The sequence below is a fragment of the Cyprinodon tularosa genome, unplaced genomic scaffold (assembly GCF_016077235.1).
Source record: "Cyprinodon tularosa strain WSP-4 unplaced genomic scaffold, ASM1607723v1 ctg295, whole genome shotgun sequence".
Classification (NCBI taxonomy): Eukaryota; Metazoa; Chordata; class Actinopteri; order Cyprinodontiformes; family Cyprinodontidae; genus Cyprinodon; species Cyprinodon tularosa.
Window position 1 is genome coordinate 144,219 of NW_024039002.1, and position 13,196 is coordinate 157,414.

The following is a 13,196-nucleotide window of genomic DNA, read 5'->3' on the forward strand; positions in this document are numbered from 1 at the left end:
GTTGATGAAATCAAGAAATTTAATTAGATATGAGCAAAAAGTTGCTAAAAGTTGGCCTGAACCACTATCGTAAATTTGATCTATCAATGCTGCAGCAGTAGTTGTTTAATAATGGGTTTCAACAGCATGTAAACCTTTTGTGGCTGGAGGAATTGTAGCATTTGAGTGGCTTTAAGTTTTTATTTTAAACAGAAATCTGAATTTTCATGTTCATTTGAGGAAATCAACATTCCTTACATCCTAACTATGAGAGGTGTTGTTTTGTTCCTCTGCAGAAAGAGAACAATGTTCCAGAAGATTGTTGACCAATCAAAAACCTACGAGAACTGGAATGATTGGACCAAATACATGATGCTTGAGACCACCCGCAAGGAGATTGTCATGTACGTAGATACGCGCAGAATGCAACTTTAACAGAGACAAAAAGAGTTTTACCGTTTGTCTTCTGTTTGCAGGGCCATGATGATGACTGCATGCGATCTCTCTGCCATTGCTAAACCTTGGGAGATCCAGAGCAAGGTAGGTTTTTTAGGGTCATAGGCATGACATCATTCTCCAGTGAAGCTTAGAACTGTCTTTGAACGGTGAAAAAAACACACACTCAGCCTGAAACTTAGCTAGATCCAAAGATAAAGTAGTAAACGTTCCGTATTTTGTCAGCTCCACCATTTTTCTCAGCAGCGTTCAGCAGTGGTTCCTGATGGCCTCATGCATCAAAAGGCAACCTGCTGCTTTTCATTCTCCTCATCACCTCCTGCCAGACTCAGCATCTTATTTTAGTGAAATATGTAATAGGCACACACACATTGCCTCCCAGCCGGCGGGAGCTGCTTATCAACATGAACAGCAAGCATATCTGGCCACTCAACAGCCACTGCTTAATGGTCATTCTTCACCTTTATTTGGCTATAAAAGCCTCACAAAATGTGCCTATTTTTTTAGTAACACCTACATTGTAAAATGTAAACACAGACTAAAGTTTTATGGCAAATGCATCAGTGCTGCATCTAAAGAAAATAAGGTGGTCTCGTAAAGTATTGATATGGTTCAATTACGATTTAAAAATAGATGCTTTAACATGCCTGACATATAAAAATCCACACAGTCTGTGTTTATCACTGTCTGACATGGCATCACAATCACGTCTGTATACACAGAGGTTACTATTCTTTCAAACATTTTGGCTTTTATACCTTATAAGACTCAGAACATTGAGTTAAGTAAGCTAACTCAAACATTCTGATTCTAGATGCTTCAATAAGGAAAAAGAAACTCACAATTCCCATAACCTGAAGGTGTCCCCTTCATCTGTTCAAACAGGAGCAATAAGTAATATATTTACTGTAAATTGTCTGGAGGAAGGGTTGTAATGAAAATTAGTAGCCTTAGAGGTTGTACACATTTTTTATTTTATTTTAACAAGTGTACATAATATACACCGCAAAGCATACATAGAAATGTTAATGTTTCCAAATCCCTACTTCATTGCAGTCAGGACTAAGAACCTATGAACATGTGTGGCCACTTTTCAATCAATCACTCACTTTATTTTAGTAAATTGTCCACATAAACACAGGAAACAAAAGAAAAGAAAAAAAAAAACAACAACAAAAAACCCCAACAATAAACCAACCACAAATTGACCCAAAATGGGAAAGGCTGAAGCAAAGCTTATTCTTGCCTACTCTGTTTCAATACATTACATTGTACCAGGATATCTTCACAATACATATATAAATCTACATGACAGTGTAAGATTTTATTATTTTACATTTTAAAGCTCTTTTAGGTACAGTACCATTGTTGCTGAATACCTTCCTATAAACCTTAAAACATCTTAATTGTTAATATGAGTTCAAAAGATACTTTCAAAAGTCTAACCAATTTCATCTACTTATGTGAAAATATACTTATTATGTGGGAATGTGGAAGCAGCACAAATGGGCCTTGTTTGAAATCACTGTTTGATATAAGCAAAAAAGCACTTAAATGGAGAGGGAATCCCATTTGTCAAATAAGTTCAGATGTAAAAAATAATTACCACACATGCTGTTTCGGCCACCTCGGGTGTCCTGCATGTAGCATTGGTATCACACTATCCTCCCAATGGCTCTAGAGCACATAAACAATCGCTAATTCTAGTTGACATCCCGTAAAGTAAGTAAAACTTAAATGAAAACTTAAATGATTACAAAACATTTATTAAAACCTCCATCCATCATTGATCTGTGGTCCAAGTAGCTTGCTAATTTCCTATTTGCAACAAAAAGGCGGAGCATCAATATACGGTATGATAACATTAGCTTTGTATGGCCTTGTAATGAAACAGGTCTAATTCGCATTTTATTTTTTTCAGATTTTATAAAGTTTGGTCAAAATTCTGATTACCTTTAGATGGAAATATGGCTCTTCTTTGGGAGAGGTTTTCAAAAAGGCAAGAGAGGAGAACATTTCAATCTATTTTTGGCAGGGGGAATGGGCCAACTTTAGAAAAACTAAATGAGAATATTTGATCCAAAAGCAGTGGTAGTGTATTTAATCACAATCAGAACTAGCTTCATGCTGTAGGCCATGATTGTGCAGATAAATCAATATGTGTATTTGTTTATGTTCTGCCTTAATTGCACATAGATGCTAGTGAAGCATCTCAGTTATCCAGGTCATAGTCATTCCAAAAAAAGTTTAAAAAAACAGTCCACTGGACTTTGTTTGCAAGTTTGAAGACATTTCGCTTCCTATTCAGGAAGCTTTTTTAGTTGAAAATGTCAGAGATAGCGTTGAGTTTGAGGCTCTTATACATGTGTCCAGCCCTTTGGAATGGGGGACGTTTGGCTTCTTTTATTAGCCTGCAATGCATCATACCTGTCTATGTCTCTGAAAGGGGTGTGGTTAAAGGGAATTGTTGGCCTGGCTGAATAGATGAGGTCTTCTGATCCCCTCTGTAGGGGTTGGGATTGCGATGATAGCGGAAAGGGATCAATTAAATTGCTGCATTGTAGGTTTTTGAAAGCTGAAAATTTCTGACATTCTTCCTGCTTGTGAAGTGAAACATCTTCAAACTTGGAAACAAAGTCCAGTGGACTGTTTTTTTTTATTACTTTTTTGAATCACAAATACATATTAACAATACATTTTCTTACTGAAGAAGAGGATAAAACTGAATTTGGTTCAGTTTCTGTTCATCAGAATGACAGTCTGGAGGAAGAAACTGTTTCTGTGAAGTCCTTAAGGTCACTGCTGCTTCTGGTCTGCAGCGCTGACCTGAAGGTGAAATCCAAACAACGTGTGTCCAGACCAGGAGATGTGGGGTCTGCAGGGATATTAACTGACCTTTTTCTGGCCCTAGATTTGTGCAAGTCCTGGATGGAGGGAAGGTTATACCTGAAAATCTTGGCTGCATACCTGATTGTTCGTAATCTGTAGTCGGTCCTGTCAAATGGTGCGGCTAAACCAAATCGCTCAGTGATCAATAAAAACAGGAGAACAAACTCCTTTGTTTATTTAATAAGGAGTAAAAAACAAAATAGCTTCAGATAAATAAAATAAACTGCCAAAGCTAAAATGACAGATATTTTTTCTCTGAGTCTTGAGGATTATTGTTGATTTAATATAGAAGCATAATAAACATCAAATCTAATTATAAAATCTAATTATTTACCAAACTTCAATACTGTGAAGCTAGATTGTTTTTAGGAGCAATGCTGTCAATGTTTTTAAAACACCAACTGGTTCAGAACAAGAACATTGTTTATTCAGATTTATCTGAAGCACAAACTATGCAGCCTCATCCAAGTCGGTGTTTATACTCTCATTATTGTGCCTCATCTCCCTCAGTGAAACTGAAATCTGCAGCATCACCTTCAGAACCTCCACTGACTGTTGATGAGGAAAACATTTTTAGACCAATGTTAACAGTGGAGCTGAAACCTTTTATGAAATTGTTTGTCATGAAGCACAGAACACTGATGCGAAGAATGTGACTCATTTCTGGGTTAACTTTGTGTGGATTTTTATTGGCATTATTAAATCTTCTTTAGTCAAACCCTTATTGAAAACTATAAACAGCCCCTCTACGATTATCACTTTATGAAATGGTTGTCAGACGATAAAAGGCAATACATAAATCATAAATACTCCCACCACATTTAGAACAATCTCTCAGGGGCATTTTTACCTATTTTATTTTCACATTTTGCAGCACAATGTAAGGCATTGCAAAGCTTTAATAAAACCTGTGACAACTGTAAACCATTAGGTTTTAGATACAGTGCCCTGAAAAAAGCATTTACCTGATAAATTTATAAACATTTATGTTTCAGATCATTAAATAAATTTTATAACGCGACCAAATGATAGCAATCCGAACACACCTTGATTGTTAAATCAGGGATTAACTGTGATTAATTAGATTTCAGCTGGTTCAGTTTCACCAGCCAATAGACGCATTAGTCTTGCATTGAATATATATATATGTGTATATATATATATATATATATATATATATATATATATATATATATATATATACAAAATTCTCTGATGAACAGTTTTAAAAAAAAATCTAAAAGATTCACAGCAACTTGTCTCAAACATTTGACAGCAGATGTTGTGGCCAAAGGTGGCACAAGAAGTTATATAATTCATCTGGACAAATACCTTTTCACAGCCAGGCATATCCATCTCCAGTCACACAACCACATTCCTCAATAAAACTACATATGGCGACTGCTAGTGTGTCACAGTCATGAAATGGTCAACTGCTTTGTTGACTCTCTTCTGTCAGATAACCTATTCATGCAGTAAACAAACAACAGCATGCTCCCTTGCATTTCCAGGTAATAGCATGTAGGTAGAATGAAAAAAAGTGCTTTAGAAAAAGCACCCCCCCCTCACATTTAACAGCCCTTTTCTCCCTAACAACAAACATTTCTTATAACAAAGCAAACAGTACAGATTGTCTTTTTTCACCATCTTGTTTAAAAACTGTAGATTTGTCAGCTACGTACATATAACATGTGTAACTTATTATATATGCATTACGTTGTGATGTTGAGCTAGGACAAGAGAACAGAGTTTATTTCAAATTTAAACATTTATTTTAAATTGCTCTGATATCAGTTAGGCTATTACCTAAATCAAAACTTCACACTGACAGCACATAGTTCAGTTCATAATACTGCTTTAAAGACAAAACCCTAAACTGCTGTGCCTTGTGTGAGAAATTCTGCTGCCGTTGTATCTCCTAGTGTTTTATACTTTTCATCCGGTTCTGGATTAATAGCACAGTGTACAAGCCTTGTAGCAATTGTTCCCTCAGAACTGGCTTGATGACTAACTCTTTTGCTCTGTGCTGAATAGAGAATTTACATTTTATTCAACAGATCTCGCTCTGCAGAGTTTTTTGCTTTGCGAGGGCAGATAATATGGGCTTTCATTTCATCAAAGACACAAAGCCAGAAAAATGCCTCGTGATCTGCAAATCCACTTCTCATTTTGGGCTGTTGGAAAAGCTGTAATGAAGGATCTGAACAAAGTGGAGGGAAGAATGTGTCATATCATCTTTGTAAAACTCCTGCTTAGTTTACAGCTTTTTATTTACCCTGAATATAAAATTACTTAATATCTTTATTTAAATCAAAACTTTTATTCCTCGATTCAGATATTGAAATTAGACTACTTTTGTGATTGATATGTGTATTTCAATATGAATTCTACACAGTATTCATCTGGAAAGGCTTCTGTGGAAAGTGTTAGTAAAAAAGAGTGAGGTGTTCAATGCATGTCCATGAGCTAAGTGGGTACCTGCTTCTCATGTCGAGTTTTTAGCCAATCCCAGCAGCAGCAGCTGTGACATTTCACATTCTTGATTTGGTTCACGGAGTTAACTGATAAATAAAACCCTTGCCAAATGCGTTCAGAAGGAACGCGCAAACATGTTCCCCATCCACACAGGCACAAATTCTTTCCTTTTGCTTGTTTTCCAAAAAGGAAATAGAGAGTATTTTGTCCTTTGAATCAATTTAACTGTATGATCTGGTTGAATTGTAAGTGCCGTGAGATGACGTGTTGGGAATTGGCGATATATAAATAAACTGAATGGAATTGAAATGAGTATTCCAAATAAAAGCAGTGCAGCCATGTTTGTTTTGCTTCACATTTCTGGTTGATGTCATACACTTCAGTGCCTTTCATTGGTTTGAAACATTTCTTTATTCAAGACTAATGCATCAATTGGCTTCTGGCAAGATTTATTTTTGGGAGTTTGTGAGATCACAAATCCTTAGACAATTCATGCCAAATGTGTAACGACACAATAACAAGTCTGTAAGTAACATTATCTGGGTGGGTACAATATAAAGTACAACACGTGATAAAGGTTCAGGATACGGCTACAGTTCTATAAATTGGCCAAGGAGATACAATTATGTAATTCTCAGTAGTATATGATCACACATCCCACACTAGACATGGATCTACTTTATTAGCAACAACGTCCACCTCTCCCTCTTCGGTTGTTTGAAAGAACGTGTTTATTTTGGAAAGTTTTTTACTTCCTGCAGCTCTTCTTTCCTTTTTCTTTTCTGGAATCCGCTTAAGTACCTCTGGTATCCGCCGTCGCTAACACATTGTACATAATGGTTATGGTTTTAATCCACGCTCTGGATTACCCATAATTCCAAGTCATAGTGTAAAAAATAAAAATACTCAAATACATCGTTCTTTAAAGATCTTTATTGCGGTTTGAAACATATTATATGAGTGTATTTTTTTTTACCAACCGTCTAATAAGCTATACACAGTTATTAACATAGTAATTGAAAGTACCACTGTCTGCTTTGCTATTGCGGGATAAATACATGCTGGTCCAGTCAGTCACTTCAGTATCAGGTGGGTTTAAGAGGATTTTTTGGCACCATTACATCTGCATACAGATGTCCTAGTCTACAATTGTGTAGGGGGCCCACCAGGTGTCATTGATGGGGCCCCTAAGAGGTCATGGGCCCGTAAGCAATTGCTGTCTCTGCTTACTGATTTTTACGCCATTGATTCATGTTGCTTGCAAGGTAGCCCTGTGTGCTGCAGTGGACAATATGACATCTATGATGGGACTAATTCTATGATGTGACTGACTCAAATCTTCCTCTAGGTGGCGCTGTCTGTGGCTGCAGAGTTCTGGGAGCAGGGAGACCTGGAGAGGACCGTCTTGGAACAGCAACCTATTGTAAGAATTTGAAAGTTTTCAGCCTTCTTAGAAAAATTCCAAGGTGGCACAATTAGTGTTATTCCTCCGGGTATAACGATTTAGCTTTAATACGTTTGAATTTGAGACAATAAACATAAGAGAAAGACTGGAGACAGAGAAAAAGAGAAGGATGTAATAAGAACAGAGTACAAGAGTTAGAAACATAGACAAAATGAAAGGAGATTAAATTCCCTGTGGTAGCAGTGTTGAGCACAGAGAAGCCATTATGTGGAGCACTGATTCAGAAAGATCGGTCACCGTGGCCTTGACTCAGCTGACCGTTCCTTCCTCGTTCCTCCGTTTTGTTCCCTCATGTCCTTCAGACTCTGAATGCGTGAAGCTTCATCCCACACATTTCCACCTCAAATTTAATAGCATCCATCAGGAGGGAAAACTTCCTTCTGATACAGTTTTCACATTTGCAATAGTGACTCACCACCGTCTGACGGGACTTTGCAGAGGCTGGGGCACTCAAGCTGCTTTTTTGTTTTGTTTTTCAGGATATGTGGGTGGTAAATTGTTCAAATTGTTCTTGCCGTTGCGTTCATGTAAATCTTGTGCCATAATATCAAATTAATTGCACATAACCTTTTATTCAACATCTTTTTTCCCCCTTTCTGGGCTTTAAAGAGCCTTTAGAATGTAAACTTCTCTTCCAGAAAAATAATAAATTGCACAAACAGTAGACCCAAAGAGAGAGTCTATCACACTGCAGAATCTCCATTTCTCTTATCTTTCTATTACTGATGCTAATTCACCTACCAACCTGCATGGCTACCATCTACTCCCAGTAAACATCAGCAGTTTAGGCTTACTGGTATATAATATGCATTGTAAAAGAGAGACATCATTAAATGTGAAAAAAATCTTCATTTTATGTGTTATTAATGATGGAAAGGATTATGTTTTAAACAAGACATAACAGTCCACTAGAAATGGGTGCTACATCAGACAAATAGACCAGGACATGTCGAGTCAGAGTAGTAAATGCAGTTTAGCATACGAGTCTTACTAAAATGATTTATATTTGATTAGAATTTGATTTATTTTAAATCTGATTTCTCGTTGAAAATTTGCGCCTACTGTAATATACTATATATGTTTTTTACCTTAGTTGCAAAAGACTAAAAGACACTCAAATTGGAATTCTTGGAATTTTTTAAAAATATTTTTTGATATTGTTTTTATGTTTTTTAATACTCTCTCTTTTTTTTTTTATTGCCTAAAGCATTTCTCAGAATGTTTTTACGCTGATGTTAGATTTATCTATATCTATGTAAGGTGCACAACACTGCTTAATTGATCACTGGAGATCATCCTCACTATGACCATGAACAGATATGGCCATGCATTAGAAAAGGTTTGATATGCATTGATTGTAGTTTTGGAGCAGACAGCTAATAACAAAAATGACCATTTAGCTCTCTACTGTATGGCTAATATGTTGCACCATTATAAAAGAGACATTTGATGCAAGGATCCTGCAGTCTGAGAGTAACAACACAGGATCCTCCTGCTTCTATGCATTCGTTATCAATCAAATCAGAAGATGGTGCTGCTCCCTCTGCTTTTCATTCACCAGCTATTTAGAAATGATATATTTTTTTGTCTTTTTGTCATTTTTGCACAACACTGTTAAAAAAAATTAGTTCATGGTTCATTAATGTGTTTCCTCCTTTCTCTCCTTCAGCCCATGATGGACAGAAACAAAGCGGACGACCTACCAAAGCTGCAGTGTGGTTTCATTGACTTTGTTTGCGCTTTTGTATACAAGGTCAAACATTTTACCTTTTGAATGCAAAATAGCAAAACCTACAATTTCCTTCATTTTCTGTGTAATTTAGCATTCTAAGGATAGTTTAAAGACCTGCTTTTATAGTATATTGATAAGTGAATCAATGTTTTAATTGTTCTGATGTTGCAAAGCTGCATTCATATTAGCGTGTTTTTTCATTCCCTCCAACCTTCCCAGGAGTTCAGCCGTTTCCACGTGGAGATCACCCCCATGTTGGACCGTCTCCTAAACAACAGGAAGGAGTGGAACGCCCTCAAGGAGGTGCATGAGGCCAAACTGGCGGCCATTGAAGCCGAGAAGAAGGCCAAAGAGGAAGAAGCTCAGACCGCTGCAGCAGCTAAACAAGGTAGGCAAAGACTCTAAAAGGGACTAAAAAGGCCTACATACCAAGTTTAAAATTAATTTTTAGGGAGAGTATTTTAAAGGGGCTAATTTATGGGAGTAAGTTACCCCTTTCTTCTTCTTTCTTTACATTTTTTTCAGCGGCAGCTGCATCCCAGTCGAAGACCTGTATTTTGAGCTAGAATGGCTCCTCTCACCCTCGCTAACCAACTGCATGTGTACGATGTATAGCAAGGGATCTCTGAGCTCACATCTGAAGAAAATCTGTCTTTCAGAGAAGTTATCTTTCCCAACTCTCCAACTTCTTCAGTTAAATTTAAATGTTTTTCTTCTCTGCTTTTACTCTCTGCACCTTTTCTCTCTTCGGCCAGAAGGTTTATTTCTGCACAACTCCTTTCTGAGAAATTAAATGAAACAGAACATAAAGGCAGCCTTTGTTATTCTACAATAATATAATGCAGCATTACTCTTCCAGCATTTATGAATTGATTATAGTTGTAATGTGACAATAACCAAAACAGTACAGGCTAATGCTATTGTTTGTTTCATTTGATTAAGATATATTCTTAAATGACAAAGTTGTAGAAGTTCGACTCTAATGTCATTTATTTTGTATTAGTGACACAGCTTTTAGAATTTGGTGTAAAATAGAAATATATTTTCTGTAATTCCAGAATAAAGGTAAAAGCTTGCGCAATAGTCATTTATTGAATTTTTCTTAACCATATAGCATTAAGGTTTCTGTTTTCTTTACATCTATATTTGGTATCTAGGAACCTATTGGCTGGAGCTATTTTAATAGCAGCGAAAAAACTAAATAAGGATTTTTGGGTAAAAGGCAAATATGTTTTTTAATCAAATATATCTAGGAAAATAAATAGAAGCAGGAATCAAACCCAGATCATTGTCAAACAGCTAACTCTGCACACATATGAAATGAAATCTCAACAGCACCCAGTCAAAATCAAATAATTTATCATCAAAGCCATTCAACTCCAAGACATGGCCATGCATATTTTGGCATGGATTTCATGCATGAGAACCAAAATTTATCTTGAGGAATCTTGAGAAATGTCTTTAGCGTTTAGGTAATTTAGAGTACTTGAATTATGTTCAAACTACGTCACAACACAAATCCAAGAGTTAGAATAAAAAATCATTTGCTAAAAAAATAATTTATCAAATGGTTGGACTGCAAGGTGGTGCAGCTTCTTGCAGCAGAGAAGGTTCTGGGTTTGATTTCTGGCCCGGGGTCTTTCCGCATGGATTTTGCATGGTCTCCCTGTGCATGTGTGGGTTCTCTCCAGCTTCCTCCTGCAGTCAGAAAACATGACTGTTAGGTTAACTGGCATCTCTAAATTTGACTTAGGTGTGAGACCAAGGTACTATGGGCCGGATTTATCAAGATCCAATTTTGCGTGCAGTAATTTGCGCTCGCAAACTGGAATTTTGCGCGAGGGGCTGAACCATGGTTTGCGGGTGATTTAACAAGAGTGATTGCGTAACTGGTGGCAGGTGCAAAACTGTTGGAAACGCCCTATTTAAATGATGGTTTTGCGCGTTTTGTGGTTTGCGGCAAAGTAGTTTGTAGTTTGTACAAACTAGTGCATTAAGAAATGTAAATCTTACAGTGACAACCCAACCCCTCAAAAAAAAAAAAAAAAAAAAAAAAAATATATACACTATATTGCCAAAAGTATTTGCTCACCTGCCTTGACTCACATATGAGCTTAAGTGACATCCCGTTCCTAATCCATAGGGTTCAATATGACGTCGGTCCACCCTTTGCAGCTAGAACAGCTTCAACTCTTCTGGGAAGGCTGTCCACAAGGTTTAGGAGTGTGTTTATGGGAATTTTTGACCATTCTTCCAGAAGCGCATTTGTGAGGTCGCACACTGATGTTGGACGAGAAGGCCTGGCTCTCAGTCTCCGCTCTAATTCATCCCAAAGGTGTTCTATCGGGTTGAGGTCAGGACTCTGTGCAGGCCAGTCAAGTTCATCCACACCAGACTCTGTCATCCATGTCTTTATGGACCTTGCTTTGTGCACTGGTGCACAGTCATGTTGGAAGAGGAAGGGGCCAGCTCCAAACTGTTCCCACAAAGTTGGGAGCATGGAATTGTCCAAAATGTCTTGGTATGCTGAAGCATTCAGAGTTCCTTTCACTGGAACTAAGGGGCCAAGCCCAGCTCCTGAAAAACAACCCCACACCATAATCCCCCCTCCACCAAACTTTACACTTGGCACAATGCAGTCAGACAAGTACCGTTCTCCTGGCAACCGCCAAACCCAGACCCGTCCATCAGATTGCCAGATGGAGAAGCGCGATTCGTCACTCCAGAGAACGCGTCTCCACTGCTCTAGAGTCCAGTGGCGGCGTGCTTTACACCACCGCATCCGACGCTTTGCATTGCACTTGGTGATGTATGGCTTGGATGCAGCTGCTCGACCATGGAAACCCATTCCATGAAGCTCTCTGCGCACTGTTCTTGAGCTAATCTGAAGGCCACATGAAGTTTGGAGGTCTGTAGTGATTGACTCTGCAGAAAGTTGGCGACCTCTTCGCACTATGCGCGTCAGCATCCGCTGACCCCGCTCCGTCAGTTTACGTGGCCTACCACTTCGTGGCTGAGTTGCTGTCGTTCCCAAACACTTCCATTTTCTTATAATACAGCTGACAGTTGACTGTGGAATATTTAGGAGCGAGGAAATTTCACGACTGGATTTGTTGCACAGGTGGCATCCTATCACAGTTCCACGCTGGAATTCACTGAGCTCCTGAGAGCGACCCATTCTTTCACAAATGTTTGTAAAAACAGTCTGCATGCCTAGGTGCTTGAATTTATACACCTGTGGCCATGGAAGTGATTGGAACACCTGATTCCAATAATTTGGATGGGTGAGCAAATACTTTTGGCAATATAGTGTATATATATATATATAAACTTTGGCAACCTTTATTCCCTAAGGTGGTATGTGGCTGAATTTCTACTTCACTGCAGTAAAAAAAAAAAAAAAAAAAAAAAACAGGTGTTTTGTATTGGCCTGTAGAAAAATGCACATACCAAATGGCTCACAAGAAGTGACTGTGGATGAGATTACTGCGCGTACGCATCCCTGCAGCATTGGCATGTTGCTCCACAGGCTCAGGGGGGAGGTCTGGTTTCTCTGGTAGGGCGTCAGGGCGACATGGCATTCAGAACGTCGGACAGCACTTCTGAAAAACGAGATTGGGAGATCCCAGCTCTCGCTGCAACCGTACGCTGGAATGACCCAGATGCGAAAAAGTGCAATGTTGCAAGGAGTTTTGTGATATCTGTTATTGCGTGGGTCCTCCTTGTGGCTGGCTCCAAATCCATTCAGAGTTCCCCCAACAGCTCCAAAATGGCAATGCTGGATAAACGATTTGTTTTGATGATCGTTTCCTCGTTCATTCCAAAAATATTCACACGGAGTGAAAAAATGCGTTCTCTGCGTCTCCTTGCTTCATTTCGATGTCTCCTTCTTGCGACAATAACCGCTGCCATGTGTGCGCAATTACGCATACAGACCATTTGCACCTTCTTTTGAAACGTGTTAAATATAGAGTCAGATACCGTTAGCAAAATTGCTTTCAGGTTTGATAAATCACTTTGCGAGAGCTAAATTAATATATTTACATGTTCTCCTCCCACAAGACGCACCTTTGCGTGTAAACGCCCCATACTGCATATTCATTGCAGAAAAAGTACTAAATGGATAAGAGGCGCTATTTAGCACGTTTTAAAGACCAAATCATTTTAGCACGCTGTTGATAGATCAGTTTGTACATTTTT

The 13,196-nt window shown here is 38.2% G+C and overlaps 1 protein-coding gene across 3 annotated transcripts in view; it reads left to right on the top strand.

Moving 5' to 3' along the window:
* pde6a (phosphodiesterase 6A, cGMP-specific, rod, alpha) overlaps window positions 1-10,072 on the top strand; it is a 45,947-nt gene extending 35,875 nt beyond the window's left edge. For 2 of the 3 annotated variants that reach the window (XM_038291144.1, XM_038291146.1), the window contains exons 19-24: window positions 276-383; window positions 456-519; window positions 7,148-7,222; window positions 8,934-9,017; window positions 9,216-9,384; window positions 9,522-9,562. In XM_038291144.1, the coding sequence (XP_038147072.1) occupies window positions 276-383; window positions 456-519; window positions 7,148-7,222; window positions 8,934-9,017; window positions 9,216-9,384; window positions 9,522-9,562 (541 nt within the window). Of the gene's footprint in view, window positions 1-275; window positions 384-455; window positions 520-7,147; window positions 7,223-8,933; window positions 9,018-9,215; window positions 9,385-9,521 lie in introns of all 3 variants that reach the window. The other variant, XM_038291145.1, reaches the window with a different exon arrangement.
* Window positions 10,073-13,196: the final 3,124 nt, after the last annotated feature.